At 36.7% G+C, this 20,393-nt stretch overlaps 2 protein-coding genes across 5 annotated transcripts; one reads left to right on the top strand and one right to left on the bottom strand.

Annotated features, from left to right (window-relative positions):
- Positions 1-337: 337 nt before the first annotated feature.
- Positions 338-5,088, top strand: LOC6640157 (dynamin-like 120 kDa protein, mitochondrial). Of its 4 annotated transcripts, none has more exons than XM_023174872.2 (14): positions 338-482; positions 579-879; positions 945-1,080; positions 1,212-1,328; positions 1,407-1,481; positions 1,535-2,124; positions 2,184-2,557; positions 2,614-2,778; positions 2,841-3,019; positions 3,744-4,216; positions 4,282-4,400; positions 4,459-4,543; positions 4,612-4,816; positions 4,882-5,088. In XM_023174872.2, exons 1-14 carry the CDS (start codon positions 454-456, stop codon positions 4,944-4,946), a joined length of 2,913 nt encoding a protein of 970 aa, XP_023030640.1. In that variant the 5' UTR covers positions 338-453; the 3' UTR covers positions 4,947-5,088. The 4 variants fall into 4 exon arrangements, with proteins under 4 accessions (XP_023030640.1, XP_002063108.1, XP_023030642.1 ...); XM_002063072.4 differs by having other exon boundaries at positions 2,841-3,028; XM_023174874.2 differs by lacking the exon at positions 1,212-1,328.
- A 600-nt stretch (positions 5,089-5,688) lies between these two features.
- On the bottom strand, positions 5,689-20,205 carry LOC6640158 (monocarboxylate transporter 3). The gene is made up of 3 exons (XM_002063073.4): positions 19,773-20,205; positions 6,449-8,343; positions 5,689-6,378 (listed from the first exon to the last, which is right to left on the bottom strand). Exons 2-3 carry the CDS (start codon positions 8,334-8,336, stop codon positions 6,224-6,226), a joined length of 2,043 nt encoding a protein of 680 aa, XP_002063109.1. The 5' UTR covers positions 8,337-8,343; positions 19,773-20,205; the 3' UTR covers positions 5,689-6,223.
- Positions 20,206-20,393: the final 188 nt, after the last annotated feature.

Genomic DNA, 20,393 nt, shown 5'->3' with positions numbered 1-20,393 from the left:
TACTTTTTCACTAAAGTGACCTTTATGCTAAATAATTTACCACATACAGCACAAACGTAGAAACAATAAGTATTATTTATAATTAGTATTATGATATTATGACTAAGTAAAAGAAATTTTATTAAAATACTTGTACATAGTAAGCAGTATTCACAAAATAAACCTGCGTTTTTTGTTTTATAGACATTGAAAGTTTTATGTTATTTTGAAATTCCCGCCCCTAGCACACAGTCAATCGATAACTGTGAGTTTCACGATAGGTTTTGCTCCGGAATGTCGATTAACCGATACATTTTGCTCCGGAATGTCGATTAACCGATAGATAAATTTGCGCAGACCTACAGCAAAGCATGGTCACACTGCTATTAGAATTAAATAATTTTGGCAAAAATTAAATAATTTGCTAATAAACAAAGCCAGCTGTGTGGAAACTGTAGGCCTCATCAAGGCATCATGTTGCGCATCTACCAGAACTCATACCGGTAAGTGGGAGTGGATTCTTTTCGCTTGAAATCGTTTTTCACTTTTGGCGATGTCGTCATTTTTTTTCTTCTCTGTGTGTCTCTTTCTCTGTCCAGGCGAACTGCAAAAAAAGCCGTTGTCTATTCCACCAAGGTGGTATGCTGTAATCATTCCACGCTTTGCAATATAACTGCCAGCCATTATCAACGCAGTGGAAGAGGGGGCAGTTATGGGGGTCAACAACATCAACGCCAACATCCAGAGTTCTTGTTAGCCGGTAATCCGGCCAGAGGATGGTCACTGCCGCCTCCCTCACGTGGCTATGGCATGCTGGTGGTGCGCATAATACGTGGAGCTCTGAAATTGCGCTACATTGTGCTAGGCGGAGCTATAGGGGGCGGCGTCTCCTTAAGCAAGGTGAGAGACTGGAGGCGATTATATAATGTGCGAATTTCATTTGATTATTTGACAATTGCATGCAGAAATATGAAGACTGGAAAGATGGGTTACCCGACTTAAAATGGTTGGAGGATGCCATGCCACAGGGTGAGCGATGGAGTCAATTCTCCAGGAATCTGCTCGAAGTGGGCAGTGTGGTAAAAAATGCCATCGATATAGGTGAGTATGCCATGTCTGTCATGATCCCCCACTGAGTCGGTCTCTCACTTTAAATGGTCATAACAGTTAGTTCCGGTGTTGGGATCGCCTTGCATTGATTATATTATTGCTGGGTGTGTGTTTGCTTGTAGATCCGAAACTAAAGCAGCTGGGCGAAGATAAGCTCACAGAGTGGCGATCCTGGTTCGATAGCCGTTTGGATGATGCAATTGAGGCGGCCGACATTCAAGGAACACAAATAATTGACAGTAGGTTATCCCCATTTAAAGTGAGAGATTCTATTCAGTTCTTTGTGTCTTGCTAATTTAATTCCTTACCTTTTCCAGCCAAGGAAGATCTAAAGGCCAAGACAACAGTAGCAGCTTTGGGTATCTCAGCAGATGAGAGTCGTAAGAAATATGGTAAGTTCAATTTTAAGAAGTTTTAGGCTTAAATTATGTAAATTCTTCTCCAGATAAGCTTCAGAGTCAGGTGGAGACACTGCAGACGGAGATTATGAATGTCCAGATCAAGTATCAAAAGGAGCTGGAGAAAATGGAAAAGGAGAATCGAGAATTGCGTCAACAGTATCTCATTTTGAAGACTAACAGGAAGACATCGGCCAAGAAGATCAAAAAGTCTTTGATTGATATGTACTCAGAGGTGTTGGATGAGTTATCTGGCTATGATACTGGCTATACCATGGCGGATCACTTGCCTCGCGTCGTGGTCGTTGGAGATCAGAGCAGCGGCAAGACTTCAGTGCTTGAATCTATAGCCAAAGCTCGCATCTTTCCACGCGGTAGTGGTGAAATGATGACCCGAGCACCAGTCAAAGTCACCCTGGCCGAAGGACCCTATCATGTAGCCCAGTTCCGTGACTCGGATCGCGAATATGATCTCACCAAGGAAGCAGAGCTTGCCGAATTGCGGCGTGAGGTGGAATTTCGTATGAGAGCTTCGGTTCGTGGTGGCAAGACTGTGAGCAATGAGGTCATATCTATGACAGTCAAAGGTCCAGGATTGCAGCGCATGGTTTTGGTTGATCTTCCAGGCATCATTTCGGTGAGCAGTTGACAAATGTTTCTCTTTTCTCGTTACTCAACTGATTTGTTTCGATTTAGACCATGACTGTGGATATGGCTTCGGATACCAAGGACTCGATTCATCAGATGACCAAGCATTATATGAGCAATCCAAATGCAATTATTCTTTGCATTCAAGACGGTTCGGTGGATGCAGAGCGTAGTAATGTAACCGATTTGGTCATGCAATGTGATCCTCTCGGTAGACGTACAATTTTCGTGCTAACCAAAGTGGATCTGGCCGAGGAATTAGCCGATCCTGAACGGATTAGGAAAATTCTCTCCGGCAAACTCTTTCCCATGAAGGCTTTGGGATATTATGCTGTAGTCACAGGACGTGGACGCAAGGATGATAGCATCGATGCCATACGTCAGTATGAAGAGGAATTTTTCAAGAATTCCAAATTGTTCCAGTAAGTTAAAATGATCTAAAATCATTTCAAATTGATTCAATAATCTCTTCCATTAGTCGACGCGGTGTCATAATGCCCCATCAGGTGACAAGTCGAAATCTGAGCCTGGCGGTTTCGGATCGTTTCTGGAAAATGGTACGCGAAACCATTGAGCAACAGGCCGATGCATTTAAGGCTACAAGATTTAATCTTGAAACTGAATGGAAAAACAATTTCCCAAGGTGAGCATTCTTTATTATTCTTTTATTTATGCAATTTCATTTACATTTATTTATTCACTTAGACTTCGTGAATCTGGCCGCGATGAATTGTTCGACAAAGCCAAGGGCGAAATATTAGACGAGGTCATTAACCTATCACAAATCTCTGCCAAAAAGTGGGATGATGCACTTACCTCTAAGCTGTGGGAGAAGCTATCGAATTATGTTTTTGAAAACATTTACCTGCCCGCCGCACAGTCAGGTTCTCAAAGTAATATTTTGTAGTATATAAGTTTTAAGTAGTAAGAGGAGGCACGTCCGATCATCAAGCTCACTAAAAATACCTCCTGTCGTGTGTATCATATATGTGTGTGTGTATGTGTGATGAGTGTGTGGGTGTGGATGTTATTTATGAGATGCCGCATCGTCGTCGTCGTCATCGTCAGGTTGAAATTTGCATTTATCATGCGCTAAATATGCGGCATTCACATGCCAATGCTGGGAATCACATGTGTTTAAACCGGTTACACAAAACGTACTTCGTCTTACAAATTAATATCTGTACTCCCCAATTTCGACTTCATTAGCACCATTTCGGCAAGTTAATAAAAACCAAACACACATAGGCACACACACACTTAATGATTCAGCTTGAGACACGATGTGCACTTGCCGGAAAGTGTGTAAAAGATATATTGAGGATGGTGGAGGGGGGCATCTGTAATGAAACCAGATTTCGAACAAATATTGATTTAATTTTAGTGTTATTTATCAAAGAACAAGTTTAACCAGAATTCTCTCTATGTATGTACATATTTTACGGTGTTAATTTGATCAATGAATGTCAAAATTTCCAAATTGCATTTCACGAACAATTCGATTTCTTAGTATTTCTTAACTTGCTTAATTGTTGATCATTTTCGCATATTGACATATTGAATAATGTAATCAACAGCACACACTAATTGCTACTATTAATATTTTAGATTCCTTCAACACTATGGTGGACATTAAATTGCGGCAATGGACTGAGCAGGCATTACCTGCCAAATCCGTTGAAGCTGGCTGGGAAGCTCTCCAACAGGAATTCATCCATTTGATGGAACGTTCCAAGAAGACCGTTGAGCACGATGGCATTTTTGATCAATTAAAAGCAGCTGTTGTGGATGAGGCTATACGTCGACACACTTGGGAGGATAAGGCCATAGATATGCTAAGGGTGATACAACTCAATACGCTGGAGGATCGTTTTGTTCACGACAAAGCAGAATGGGATAAGGCTGTAAAATTCCTTGAAGATTCGGTGAATGGCAAACTTGTACAAACGGAGGAGACACTGGCGCAAATGCTTGGACCTGGTCGAGTGAAACGCTTCACACAGTGGCAATATCTTTCACAGGATCAGGAAAAGCGACGCAGCGTTAAAGGTGAACTCGACAAAATACTCAAAAACGATGCGGTAAGTTAAAGAAACCTATCAATATGATTCGGATTGTGGGGAATAACATTTAAATCTTATTGCAGAAACATTTACCTACACTAAGCTATGATGAATTGACAACAGTGAGAAAAAATCTGCAGCGTGATAATGTGGAGGTCGATACGGATTACATTAGACAAACATGGTTTCCCGTCTACAGAAAGTAAGTGAAACGAGATTTAAATTAAATTTAAAAACTAATTTGTTGAATTATTTTGCAGATACTTCCTTCAACAGGCTCTGCAAAGGGCAAAGGATTGCCGCAAGGCCTATTATCTGTATACCCAACAGGGAGCCGAGTGTGAGGTGGGTTTTATTATAAGCACAACATTAATAAAATTCTCGAAATTTCTCATAAAAATTAAATTTTTTAGGTCTCTTGCAATGATGTTGTGCTTTTCTGGCGCATTCAAAAGGTCATCAAGGTAACGGGCAATGCTCTACGCCAACAGGTGATAAATCGTGAAGCTCGAAGGCTTGATAAAGAGATCAAGGCGGTGCTGGATGAATTCGGTGACGATGAGGAAAAGAAGAGCCATCTGCTAACGGGCAAACGTGTGCTTTTAGCCGAGGAGTTAAGTAAGTAATCAAAAGGCATCACTCTTATTGCATTTATACTTAAATTTATATAATTTTTCACACAGTTAAAGTTCGACAAATTCAGGAGAAACTGGAGGAGTTTATTAATTCATTGAATCAGGAAAAATAATCAGTGTCCATGACCAAAGATCCACCACGAGTTACTTATTTAATTATTTTTTATAATCTAAGCTCAACAACAAAACAAATACCATACCATGAATCGTTGCTTTAATAAATCGGAAAAGATTGTTAGTTTGTATTTACTAAAAGTCGTTTTTATTATTTTAATATATATATATATATATATTTACATATATATTGTGTAGAAATTATAACTTGTGAACTATGTCAACTAAGGCATGAAATAAAATACAAACTCATTCTCATTAATTTAAAAAAAATATATGTAATACAAATAATATTGATATAAACGCCATGAGTATGTATACGTGTAGCAGTTCCATCTGCATCTCCATTCGCTTCATCGTTGTGTGTGTGTGTTCGTTGTTTGTTTGTTCAACATTTATGTTTTATTGTCAGACATCGAACGATGCAGCGTTTTAGGGAGCAGGTTGCGGGCAGGTAGGGGGCATTAACCTTTTGCTTGGCTTATATCTACTTATGTACACACTATGTAACAAGTCTGGAGCAGCAGTTAATCATCTATCGTTGTATATATATATATATATATAATAGTAAATATAGTAAATTCTTATCAAATAAACAAATGCATCGTTTGAAGGTAGTTTTTTAGGATGGGAAATAGACTTTTACAACTTGGCAATTTGGTTTTCTTGCTCAATATTTTAGACATGGATGGGGGTGAATGAGTGAATTTACCAATGTCCCAAAAACCAAACGGCAATCTCTTGGAGGGTAAGAGAAAGAGGAACTTCTTTCATTATTTAACGATTTGCTTAACTTGGCAGTCGACTTTGTGGCCCAGCCATGTGCTCAGCTGCTTAATATTAATAATAATAATCATAATAATAATAAAATTAAAAGTTTCATTCATTTAACTTGTTCCTGATGCACACATCTAACCAACATCAAGTGATCCACACTTATACTAAAGAAAAAACTTAAATTGTTAATTTCAAAGCTTAAAAGAAAACATAATTTACAAGCGTTTCGCTGTTGTATGTATAGGGATCGATAGGGAGGATCGATCGGTCTATAGTCATCGATCTAACTATGTCTAGGCACACGACACATTACACGCTGAAGGCACAAACATTACACTTTTTGGGGCTTATCTAAAACGATTCAAGTATTAGCCCCCACTCGCTGAGGTGAACGATACTTCAGGCTGTCCAATTTACTACAAGTGATCAGTGACCGCAAAATGGGCCGCAATGGGCTAGCCTCCTCATGATTTTTGAGGATCAGATTAGAAGATTAAGTTTAGGCCGCTGCCAGTGGTGTAATCTTCTCATTGCGTCGCTGCTCCCATCGGGATATATACGACAAGGGATAGCAAAGGAATGCCGATAGAAGAATAAGTCCACCGGCAAAATAGAAGGCGGCATCATAGCTGCCAGTCGCACCATAAAGGGCTCCTACAAGAAGAGAAATTAAAGAAAATAAAGTATTCCGCATATATGTATATCTGGTATATGGGACATTTACCTGCAATGGGTGTACCAAAGGTGGCGGCCAGACCCTGGAACAGCATAAGGAAACCAAAGGCATTCGTCAACTTCTCCAGACCAATCATTTCCACAGCAATCAGCGAACGCAGGGCCGAGAAGCAGGCAATGCAAATGCCAAAGAATACAGCAAAAGTCCATTGTGTGGCGGGATTGATGACTAGACCACTGAAAATAGTGGCCAATCCTCCGGCCGTCAACGCAATATTATTAAGCCACAGAGGCTTAATGCTCGGGAATGAGCTAACCGAACCACAGACAATCCTAGCAATTGTATTAACTAATCCAATGCCGCCCAAGATGTCCACAGCAGTTGAGGGCTGTATGCCACTATCTGTGGCACGGCTGACCAGAAAACCGAAGGGCACAAAGAAACCCATCATGGTGAGGAAACCACTGAAGGCCAGGCACATAAACGACGGCGACTTGAGCAGACTGGTGTCCAACATAGTGGACAGGGTACGACGCACGGCCTCGGGGCAGATGCGGCAGCCTTTTTGCCGATCCTCGAGCATATCCTGTTTGGTGGGCAAACGTGTCACAGACATGTGATAGGCGAGTGAGGACTGAGACTGGTATTGGGGTATTCTGGTCAGTGAGCCCGTAAAGAAGGCATCATCTCTGTACATGGGTCGGGTTGCTTGTCCATGGTGAGCTTCGTGGGCAGCTGCTGCACTGCGCTTGCCAATTTCCTGATCACGGCGACCGGACACAGTGTGACGACGGGCCTGAAGTGTTATGGGCTTGGCCTCCGTCTCCAACAGGTTATCGTTCTCTGCCTCCTCCTCGTTCTCACCCACAGTGGTCAGTTCCTTGTGCAAATTGAATGTGAGCTGTTGTGGATCACCATTTGGTGTCGTTGGCTGGGATTTGCGCAGCTGCTTCAGTTCGGTACCCTTGCTACCAGACGCGGTGCCCGATGGTCTTCTCTCCAGATTCATACCCTTGAAAATCTCCGCTGCCGTGGGATAATGATGACGCTGTGATGCTCCCATATAGGTATTGTGAGCTGAATTGGGCATGGAGTAGGCTAAACGACCCTCGGGCAAGGGTTTAGTAAATGCCTGCTGAGTGAGCTGAGGTGTAGGAGCCACGGTATTGCCATGACCATTCAGTTTGCGTTTCTCCTCGACTGTGTCATTCTTATCTGTCACCGCCAATGTAATGGGTTGAATCGGGCGGAAGGCCATGCCAAAGAGGGCACACAGGAGGACCATTGCTCCCTGTATAACCAGAGTCTGTCGCCATCCATACTGCAACAGGTAAGTGGTAAGTGGGGCAAACACATAGGTACCCACTCCCGAGCCACAGAGAGCCACGCCAGTGGCCAGAGCACGCCACTTCTCAAAGTAAAATCCAATAATAACCACAGCCGGTATATAGACCATGCAGAAACCAATGCCACCCAACACACCATAGATGAAGAACAGATACTCCACACTGGGAGCATAGTACGACAAACCAAAGCAGAGAGAGCCAAAGATTGCTCCCGCAACGGTTACTGGACGGAAGCCAAATCTATTGGCCAAAGCGCTGACAAATGGTCCGGCCATCAGATAGCAACCACTGAGCAGGGATGACACAAACGACACATAGGCCTTGCTCACATCAAACTCAGCGATCCACTGATCCTGCAACAGAGGCGAACAGAACACAATGCCATCGATCACCGTGCAGCAGAGGAAGGAGGCTACCATTACCACCCAAGCCCAGCCGCTGTCTGGTGGTACCACAACCTCGGCCTCTTCAATTTCCTCCTCATCATCATCATCTTTGTTGTCCTTTTTGCTAATATCAGGATTCTTATCGACCAAACGATTCGCAATCGTCAAATCATCATGGGACTTTGTTTGTTGCTGCGTTGCCATGTTGGGCCTGAAATGAAAACAACAGAAAAACAGAATTCATTATAAAGGTCAATTATCATATAAGATTGTAGAATCACACAAGTATGTGAATCATTATCAGAATAATATACGATCAACTAAGTCCTACAAATTGTATATGGATAACAACAAGTTGTAAAATAATAACTAACTTGTTAGCTCTTCATCTCGAGCTTTACTATATACAGAGATATTCTGATAAGATTTATTAGATATCTTAATTTCATTAAACAAACTTGAAAACTCTATATGGCATTTCACAGTATCTAAAGGTTTTAGCTACTACTTTATGGGTTTTCCCCCCTTTTGAAAAACTAAATCTGATTGTTTATTCTCTGTCTGTTGCTATTTGAACTTCTTTCTCAGTTTTTAAACCATTTGAATAAGATTTGTTATTTAAGTTGCTTGTTGATATAGGCAATGTATTTGTAGAAATCAAACGAATCATACAACTATAACCTAGCGAAATCGTAATTAGAGTTTGAAGAGTATATATAACCCATTTAAAACGAAAGACAACTGGAAATTGCGTTTACGATTATGATTTTTGAATACTTAATACTTGAAGATCTTGACTAAAAAGAGAGTGAGGCAAGTTTTAGACCGACCAGCTAAATAAGTACAATCATATGGAGGTACAAAAAGAACAAAACAACAAAGAATTAATGGTCAATGCGTGTAAAACACATTGGGCCAACTAAAATGAACAACTTTGTTATTTATTTTCGATTCGATGTTATAGTGGTACGATTTCAGTAGATCTTCTAAAAACCTCTTGTTTTGTCATAACATGAGTTTCATTTGTCATTATCAAAAAAAACCGTACGTATGCCATAAGCTAATTTAGATTAAAAATTTATTAATGAAAAACAAACAAGCAAAAAATATGCTGATTAAATTAAAGAATATTTTTTTGTTTCTTGTATATACATAGATATTTTTCGCAATTGATGGATTTCGAAACATCTCTTAATGAGTATTACCCAACTTTTCTGGGGTGGGTGGTGAATAATTTTCTTTTAGGCTTATCATGACGACGGTGAGATTATTACGTAAATGTTTATCGAATGGCCTTCACTTTAACTCATTGCGCATACGCCCCTTTGTTTATCTGCATCACCTGGCTTCCGCTCGCCCCCATTTGCTCGTTCACTTTTGTCACTTTCCATTTCTCTCGTTCTGTTTGCGTATTTTGCTCGAAATATTTTTTTTATTTTTTTTTTTTTTTTGCATGGATAAATCTATTTTTAATTGTCACGTGTCTCGTTTAGCAATTATGGATGGAGATAGCTACAGTGCTTATCATAATGATAAGACACGTCGTTTTTCACACATATTTTCTAAAACACTTTAGTTTTCCAAAATTTTTTTTTAGAAATATATTCAAAATTAGAATGCGAATAAGATTAATGTCATTTTTTAATAATATTTTTCATATATATATATTTTTTTTAAGAAAACAAAAAAAATAGGGTTATCAACCATATCAAAATTATAAGACATATTTCAATTTAAGCTTAAAAATAAAAAACAAGTAGAAATTTCCTTAATATTTTTTAAATTAATAATTAATTGCATTTCCCTGCGCTCTTCCGACTTCAAAAATACGCTTTTTCATCGAATCCGAAAGAGTTTTTAATAACTGATCCTCTAGAAGACCCCATTCTCTGATAATTGCTTCCTTAAGGTCGGTTATGTTGCCGTAAACCTGGTTTTCTTTATAAACACGTCTTGCCAAAATACCCCAAATGTTCTCAATTGGATTTAGATCCGGAGAGCATGCTGGCCAGTCCATTAAATTGACCGAACAGTCTTGCAAAAACGCCTTTGTTTGCCGGCTTGTGTGGATTCTTGCGTTATCCTGCATAAAAATATAGGGGTTTTCCCTATTTTCTGTTAAAAATGGCAGCAGGCTACTCTCTAGTACTTGGATGTAGTCGGAACTATTCATCCTTGAGCTTGTAAACTGCAAGTTTAGAGTTCCAAACTTGGTAAAAGCTCCCCACACCATCACCGATCCGCCTCCAAAGTTCCTCTTTGAAAAATATAATGGCTCTTTTCGTAAATCTCGCCAATAATGGCGATATCCATCCGGTCCGTCCAGATTAAATTTTTTCTCATCAGAAAAAATAACCTTTTATACAAAAAAGAACGGTACTTCACAAGTAAGCTTTGATAAAACATGTTTCTTACCGAGTCCCAGTTTGTCTCTAAGTTTCTAATCGCGAAATCGATTCTGGCGGCTTTGTGTCGTGAAGTCAAATGGGGTATCTTCTTAAGCACACCTCGTACAATATTTTTTGATTTATTTAAAGTGCGCCAAACAGTCATAGTCGACACTTTCTTGCCGGAAATCGAAGCAAGTTGGGCACATGATATTGTCGAGTTGCTTGCTTTATTGAGAATGTACCGTTTTTCACGGTCACCAAGAATCGGAATTCGACCTGTACTCCGCCTTTTACCGTAACTTTCCGGATTTTTTAAAAAATTGGCTATTGCGGTTCGACTACGTCCAATTTCACGGGAAATTCGGGCAATAGTCCAACCTGACTTGGAAAATGCTAAAATAGAGCCCTTTTCTTCAGGACAAAGTAGTGTAGATCGCCCCATTTTGTTTTAAATAAAAATTCTAGAGGTAAATCAATAATAAACACCAAAAAAAAGTCTATCCTATCTCTTTCACTTCACTTTTTGTAATGTGTCTTATAATTGTGATACGCTTGCAAGCAAGCAAATATCATACATATTTCTGGAAAAGTAACGGTACATTGCAGGCAGATGCTGGGAATAAAAACCAACGGTACTTTTCCAAAGCTGTTGCTTTGATCTTTCATTCGGTATATTGTTTTTCGCTAAATTCTTAAAAATAACTGTTTAGCAAGAAAAACAAAACAAATTTTTAATGTGTCTTATCATTGTGTTAAGCACTGTATATATTGGGTTTTGTTTTTTCCTTGTCATTTTGGGCTTTTAGCCAGCATAACATTCAACATGGCCAGGGCCATGGCCAAGATGACAAGAGAGAGAGAGAGAAGAGAACAAACAAAATGGACAAATTTATATTTCAGTCAGTCAAATGAAGAGGAATCAAGTGTTTTTGATATTCAAATTTCGCCACATGTTGTCTTTCTTTATCTTAGAACAAAATGTTTACCCCTTCATTTGATTATCGCCACCTAAATTGCTAAGCGGCTAACAAACTTTTGGCCTTGAGAATTGTGTGTGTGTGTTTTTTTTTCAAAATTTATCTAATCTTTGATCCATTGCCAGACGTTTACGTTAAGCATCTGGGCAACAGTCAGAAACTCTTCAGAAGACTAGATAAACCCCCAACTCTAATCCGCCAAACTCTCTAAATCTTTTTGACAAGTCAAATTCTAAGATAATAATCAAATCCCAGATTTATTTATATGCAAATTAACAGATAAATGATAAAAACAAAAGTGGAATGAAGTGTTGTGGAGTGAAGTGAATATTAGTAAATGAATTTACCACATAGCAACCCAAAGTCGTCCCTCCTCGATTGGTAGCCCTGACGTTGGCGATTAACTGCTGATTAGTGCATCATAAATAGCTGATTGTCTACCCCGGTGTATTAACTAACTATAAATATTCGTTAGGAAATTGTGGGCCTCTGCATTCCATAAATTAATTGATTGGCATTAGATTTTCGGTCTTATCTTTACAGATTTGTCCAGGCTTATTTCGGCCAGATAGTGGGTTCGGCTTCACTTTTTACCCATGGCAACTTGCCCCGGGTAACCACGTGACCATGTATTATTCAATTGACTTATTTCCTCTATTATGGCATTTTGGTCAATTTATGAGATCCCATAAAGAGACGGTTGATAGGCAACAAAATTTGTTGGTTTTGTGTCGTCGGCACCGCAAGAACAAATTGAAAACCCTTAACACTTTTTGTTGTTGTTGTTGTTATGTTTTCTCAATTATGCAATATTATTGCCGTCTATGTGGACCGTCGGTCTCAAATTTCAGTTTTTGTTTTCATTTTTATGCCCAAATGACCACGCGCCTTTTTTTTTTTTTTGCCCTGGCTTGGTGAAATGGTTAAAAAGGCGTTGAGAGACACGTTGAGTAGGAAACCCTTCAAGTGCCACAACTATGTACATATGTACATATATATAACTGGCTCTGGTTCTTCACAGAAAGATAGTTTGAGAGTGGCCCTATAAATAGTATTGGCTATTGGCAATTTACTTTGGCCAACGTCTGGGAATACTTGGTTTTTGCCAACAACAACAAAACCAGCCAATTGGCTTAGGACACACCCTTAAGTGGCTAAAGTTGTGGTGGGATTTGGATTTTAACCAGACTTGCTACACACTTACTTTTAACCTTTTTTTTGGTTTATGGGTTAATTGAGCAATCGTAAAGATTTCAATGCCAAAGATGATCATAAATTGAATCGGTTTAGAGTAAAGTGTTTTAATCAGGAAATAAGTACATTGTACATACAAATAACCTTTTTGTTTGCAGAGCTCAAGTCGGTAAACAACAAGTTTTGATATCAAGCAAAAAAGCCCCCAAAAAACAACCAACGACATAAATAACCTTTAATTAGGTCATTAATAGAATACTACAAGTCAGTATCGGATCCTCGGAAGTTGAAATAAAGAAAATTCACGCCCTAAAGCGGAACATTTATTCAGAAAGTTATCAAATTTTGATATGCATTTAATGATTTGCCTTCAAAAGGACCGATTTTTCTCCCCAAATTTATGATTTCTCCATACTCCATTCTTTGACATTGCTATAAATTTGTTTAATCTAAATCTTTATATCTTGCAAAGAGGATCAGCTACATGAAGCATTGGTAATACATAAAAGGAAAATTATAAAATTGTTTCCATATATGTATGTGTGTATGTAGTATTATTTTCAAGCGTCTGATTGTGAGACATAAAACATCTTTAATTTGTCATATATTTCTGTTAGACAGCTTTAAAATCAGAAATACTTTGAGTCTCTAATCTCCAATGGAAATGGTTAGTTTTTAATAGAAATACATATTTAAAGCATATATTTTCATCAGTAGTCAATCAAAAGATATTAAAATTGAGTACAATTCGCTATTCCCATCTTAAAAGCAATTTCCAAAGTTTTATTATATTATTTTATTATATGAAAATGGGGAAAACTTTTCGACTTTCAAGCTAGAAATTAATCGATTTCGCCGCTCAACATTTACAACTATTCCTAAATCCTACACCGATTTCTATTATATATATATACTCAAAAAGTTTGTAAAAAATTGTAAATTTGACTAAAACAATAGTTCTGAATTATATAGATCATTATATATACTCAAAATTCACATTTAAAATGAATCTAATCTAAAATCTAAATATAAAAACGGTTTAACTTTGAAATCGGTTTGCAATTAGAAGGAAGTTGAAATATTATGACTAATTTTTATATAGTTTTTGTCATATATTGACTACAAAGCTACTGGTTTAAATTTACTGTTAAAAAAAACCAAAACGAGAACTCAAATTTAATTTCGACAAATTTATGCTTAATTAGAAATGGAAATAGGCTGATTGGCTCAATTTTGAATTAACTTATAATGGAATATTTATTTCATAGATCTCAGAAAATTTGGAAACGATTCGTTTCATTAACATATATCTGAAATCAGTTAAAACTAATATATGTATGTACGAATACATATTAAATTCGATTCCGAACAACTTATAAGGATTGGTAAACGGAAACAGGGCTGATGGCTATAATTTTGAATAAATTACTAATCAATCAATTATTAAAAGGTTCATATCATTAAACTTAAGTATTGTTATGATATCTGAAATCACTAACAACTTTACTTTACAAATGTTTCCTTCTGAAACCATTTGACTAGGTGTAAATAAAGGGCATTTGAAATGTGTGTACTCTTCTCATAACATTTATGATATTTGCTTGGGTTTGGCCTTCATAAATGACAGAAATAATATGATACCGGCCTCCTGTAGTTGCTTCTGTTATCCTGCCCTATGTGGTAAGCTAATCCCGAAGTGTGCAAACAGCAAGCAGTCATTCATCATCAGCCAGTTGAAGACAACGGTGACATAGGTGACGGAGGTGGAGCTGGAGGTGGAGGTGGAGGTGGAGCGAAACCATTGGGGGCGACGCAACAGTTGTCAACGCCAATTGTGACTGGTGACAGCGCTTAAATTGATGCCCGTCGATTGAATTAATAAATGTTATAGGTAAACACATATGGCCAGAAAAGGAATGACAATCTACAATTAAAAAGAATGAGGGAGGGTAAAAGAAAGAAAGACAGAGAAGGAGAGAGAGAGAGAGAGAGAGAGAGACTAGGAGATAGGTAACCAGACAGACGTAACGAAGAAGAACACGATGCATTCTTAAAATGTTTTCCTGTTGCCGGTTTTTCCTGCAAAACATACATCCATCCATCCATCCATATGTATGTACCTACTTTGTCCGTCCCTGTGTCTGCTTATGCACACACAAACCCGCCAGACAGTCCACAAAGACACGAGCTGAATCTTCAGACATACATAAGTATAGACATGTACATGTATTTGTATGTATGTTGTACCTATACATATATTTTATTTATAACATGCAACAATATGCGTCCATCTGTCCCACCCATCCCATTTCCCTCTGTCAGTCATTGACTTAGTTAGTCCCATAGTCCATGCGCCCATCTCTTAAGATATCTCCGATGGTAGAAACAGAGTCGATTCCTACAGACATATGTATGTACCGAAAAATGTTACCAAAAAAAAACAAAGCGCCACAATTTGTAGCTACAAGTAAAGCAAATCATTTAACGATTTTATGCTCAAAATATTAATTAGCCAAAAAACCAAAAGACCAAGCCTTAACCAAAAAAGGTAACACACAAAAAAAGAAAGGTAAAAGAAAGAAAAAAGGGTACAAAGTAAAGTCTTGCAAAAGAAGCAATTAAATCCACGCTCAACGAATGGTTAATGCCCTTAATATGAATATTTAATACTTATGTTGAAGAATTCATCAATTCATATGCTTAAGAAAGGTGCATAAAAAAATCCAAGTGCTAAACGAATATTGTATACCCTTGCGTTAGAACTTCTTTTAACATTGGTTTATGAACGAATCTAGAAGTTTTTTTTAGAAAGGTGTCCGAAAATTTAAATTTTGGCTTAAGAAATTCAGTAATTATCAATGGAGGCAGTATGAGGTTAGATGAAATTTAAACAACGACTTCAAGGACCCCAAAAAAGGTCCAAAACTATACACAATTTGTTATATTGGATGTTTGGAACCCAAGGACTCCCCCTGGATCAGTCTAGGCATTGGTCACTTGAATAATTTTATGATTAGAAATAAAGAACCAACAAAAACATAAGAAATTTATAATGAGTTGGCATGTTGAGGAAGTTTTTCGAACTGAAATATAATGTACCCACATAAATGTTTCAGAGTGTGGATTGTAATTCGAGATCTTTTGATATTCAAATCTTAAGTACTAAAATTATTAAAGCATAGTAAGAAGTATTAGAAAAGAGATTGCAAGGATACTTTTCAGTTTTTGAAGAGTATTTCGAAAAATTTCGAAAAATTGAGTACCAAAATAAGATTCTCTTTCAAATAATATTTCAAAGTGTTTATTTTTAATCAACATTTTTTAATACTCTAAGCTACTACTAAGGTATTAAAATGATTAAATCAAAGTTGATAGATTGAAAACAGAAGTTTATTTAAATGAAATTTTTTATTTTTTGAAGATTAAATCATAAAATTGTGTCCCAAAACCTTTCTTTATCCCTACTTTTCAGTATTATTATAAATGTATAATATGCATAGTTTTCACAAACTCTTAAATTAATAAAATTTTATAGTTTAACAGAATGTATGTAGCTAAAAAATTTTGCTTGCTGCCTAGAGAACAATATGTATATTGAAAATCCAATAAAAAAATTATTATTTCTATTCCTTTCTAAAGCCTCTTATAGTGCATAGACCCTTGAAAAGTGTATGGTAACAATTGTTAGAAATATCTTGTAGACCATTCACTCTAAAATGTGTTTTTTTTGTTGTTTTTTTTTTTTTGGAAGTGGCCTCAATTTGAATTTGTTGAAACCTCAGCTGTCAAGTTCATTGTGTGCGGCATTTCGACATTTCAAAAGAAAAACCCAATGAGAAGAAAGTCTATAAAAACAGAAAAAGGAGTCTTTTGGCGGATTTCTTCATATGAACATATATGACATATTTTATTTCATTCGGATACTCTAGAATACTGCAGAGTAATAAGTATACTGCATATTGTGGTAAAGTGCTGATAATAAAAAAAAAAAATAATATTAACTCTGTCGACAAAATGCTATCAAATCGGCATGAACAAAGGCCTGCCCGTTGCCCGACTTGGCTGCCCAGTGTCAATGAACAATTAGTGGAGCGATCAATGGTCGGGACCGGGACCGGGTACGAGTTGTTTCAGTTGGTCTTTGTCGGAAGTAGAGCATGGGATTCATAATCAATTAACGTGTTTAAATTATTGAAAATTGTACTAGGAAAAGTCGCGCAATTATTGATGATGCATTTCAAATGATCGAGATTCGTTTGGTGAGAAGAGAGGGAGAGAATTGGAGGAAGATTTCTAGTTATAGTCGTGATTTTGTATAGTCATATATGTAAATGAGTATTTGTTTATTTCTTTATTGGGTTATCTGCACGTGCCTTTGTCAGGCGGTTTCCTCTCTGTCTCTCTCTCTCTGTCCATCCCATTGGATGGTTTCCGATTTGTTGGAAAACAAAAAATGTAAACTGAAATGACCCCGATCCCAAAAGCGATTTGAGCCTATCCGCAGTGCATTATGTTGACATTGGGCGCCATTTCAGTTTTTGAGATTTCGTCTCAGTATCAAGATCTGATAAGGCAAGAGCAAGTGCAGTCTAAATTTGGTTTTAATCTCTATATATTCATTTTGTAAATATTTACTAACTGATTAGCAACCAATACGCTGTGGAAAATTTCAAAATACAAAAAAAAAAGGTTTCTATTTTAACAGACTTAGAGAGAGGATGGATTGTTGGTTGTGGGGGAACTGGGAGGATTGGTTGAGGAGGGGGTCTCTGCTTACTGAAGCATTAAAACAAAACCACAAGAAAACCTCCGAGTTATTTGGCAATGAGTGACTGACTCAGATTTTGTGTTTTTTTTAGTAAATGCATAAAACATGTTTCAAACTCATAGACATTCTCAACTTGATTCCATCTGCTTGGTCTAGTTCAAGTTATTTTTTTTCGGGTTTTTTTTTTAATGGCTAATCTTAAATTCAAGTTGATTAATTACTGAAAATATAATTAGCCAGCTAAGAATTGGGTCACAATCGGTCGTCATTTTTGCAGTTCTAAAGCTTCTAACAACGTCATCATCACGCTCGATTGACTTTGTTGGCCTAACCATATGGTTTCCACAAAAACAAAAATTGTTTTACCCAAGATCAAAGAGAGTTAAAGTCAGCCTTCAGTCTTGTATGCCAAAAATTGAGGTCGTCTAAATTGTTTCTTTTTCTTTTGCTTTTTGGCAATCATTTGGCTGACTCATTGATGGGAAAGAAAGGTGTGTCTTTTACTACTATTTATATATTGTTTTATAGTTACGAAATATTTGCATAGATAATTGCGGTAATAGACTTGACTTGACTTTGCCTTTGCCTTTCGTATTGGTAATTAAGTCTTAAGACAATGCTGTTTTTTTTTTCTTTCCTCTCTCTCTCAGAGTCTTTGGGATTTGCATAACCGATACAAATAGTTACCTACACTTAAAATATTCTTACACTGCTCAAAATAATGCGATTATCATGGTATAAACTGGTTAAACATGGTATAAACAAAACTCAAAGTTTAAAATTATTTCTGGAATGTTCTATAAATATATGAAAATGAGAATATAGATAATGCCATCACTCCCCAATCAATTTAGCTTCATTTTATGAGATAAGATTGTAAATGTTCTAAACAAAGAGGAATATATTCTACAGGTTTTTCATTCGCAAATCTATAAATTATATTAGACTAAACTGTAAACTACTTTAAATTTACATCCATCTCTAATTTCCCTTTCCCTAAACAAATTGATATAAGTTTAAATAATATGTTAATTCCATTAATTAAGTATTCCACTAATATAGATTAAAAGTAAATAGTTTATACAATTTTAAGTAAACTTCTTAGTTGAAAAAATTGCTCTCTATGAAGTCTAAAGTCTAAAGTCAACTCTTTTTCCTTTTAGATTAAAACTAAATGTTATAAACAATTGTAAGTAAACTTTTTAGTTTCAAAAAATGTTCTCTTTTAAGTCTAAGCAAACCTTCTTCCTTTGATTAAAGTTAATCTTGATATACATATAGTGTATATTTATTGGTATATACAAAATTAAAATAAAATTTTCACTCTGACTTTAAAATTCCATAAATTAATTATATGTATATTTATTCCAAAAACTCAAAGTAAAAGTGAACTTTTTAATGTCAAAAAATTTTCTCTAATAAACCCAATCAAATGTTCTTCCTTTTATTAAAGTAAGTCTTGAGTTGTAGATGAGAAAATTATGAATTAAACTTAATTTCAAATAAAATAAAACTTTCAAATTAAATATTATCATTAATTTTTATGCCTGGAATCTTCTGTAGATAGAAATGGCAAAATAGATTATCCCCTTTTCTGATTAAGACTTAATAATCTATTTAGCTTTCTTTGATATGATTAGATAATGAGAGTTCTAAAAGAGTTCTATAGTTTTTTTTTTTTTTGAGATAGAAAATCTTAACATTATACATATATGTATCTGCTTCTGGAACATTCCATAGTTTTTCTCTCTGTATATATATACTTATAAGTCTAATGGGAAAAACAGCTTATTGGTTGTTATTGATCGATCCGTAAGCCGATTGTGCATTTCTGTTCAAGTTCAGGGCATTTGGATGATTGCGCCATAAAAGGCATTTGCAAAGCCGTTTACATTTTTGCCATGTTTTCAGCGCTGGTTTCCTGGATACCGAGTACATGATCCCAAAGTCAGAGACAGACACATAAAAAAAATAAAAAGCAACTAACTAAAACTAAACACTAAAACCTCTTATTCTCACAATGAAGTTTTTAGAATGCTTTAAAATATATAATTGACCGTAGACCGCGTCGAAGTCCCCGGCCGGCAATGTGGAGTTGTTGTCGTTGACTGTTTAAAATGTTTTTTTTTTTTCTTCTTTCTTTTCTTTTTTTTTTTATTAGCCAAAAACTCGTTTTGGCCAGAAACAGAACAGGGAGCGAGGGCGCGGTCATGTGACAGAGGAGTCAGGCTTGCATATGTATGTACTAAAACTGTGTGTGTGTGTGTTTGAGTGTGTGTTTTGTATGAGTGTGTGTGTGTGTGTATGTTACCTTTATGTTGCAGCAGCTTTTAAATTGGTGAAACGGAAAATAATTTGTTCTTCTTATATACTATACACTATATATTATCCCACTTGGCGGCTATTTCTGGCGCGATTTGAGAATGAATTTTTCTGGTGCCCGATGCTGATGAGAAAAAGCGAAAGCAACGCGAAAGCGAAAGTTAAAAGTCGACTACGGCTGAAGGCAACGGAGACCGCGACGGAGACGCAAGAGACGGAAACGGAGAACGCGAAGGCAAAGGAGAAGGAAGCATTGGACACACTAGAGCAAAGCGGTCGAATCCAACAACGCGCGTAAATATAAATACTTCTACTATATATACATATATATATGTATCTGTATCTGATTATCTGTACGTCGGATGTCTATATATTGTGTACATATACACTACATACATACATTTATACAATATTATGTACGTGCGCTCGTATTTTTTTTTTTTTTTTGTTTTACGCGTTTGTTTTATTTTTTTTTTGTTTTTTTCTTCTTTTTTTCGAAAATTATTTATATTTTCGAAATTCTGCTATTGATCCCCCGATCCGTATCGAAACGCTGCCTAACGTTAACTAAAAGGGAAATGGTAATGCGTTGGCAGTATAAACCGCAAAG

The sequence above is a fragment of the Drosophila willistoni genome (assembly GCF_018902025.1).
Source record: "Drosophila willistoni isolate 14030-0811.24 chromosome 2L unlocalized genomic scaffold, UCI_dwil_1.1 Seg196, whole genome shotgun sequence".
NCBI lineage: Eukaryota > Metazoa > Arthropoda > Insecta > Diptera > Drosophilidae > Drosophila > Drosophila willistoni.
This window is presented reverse-complemented; position numbering and strand designations above follow the sequence as displayed.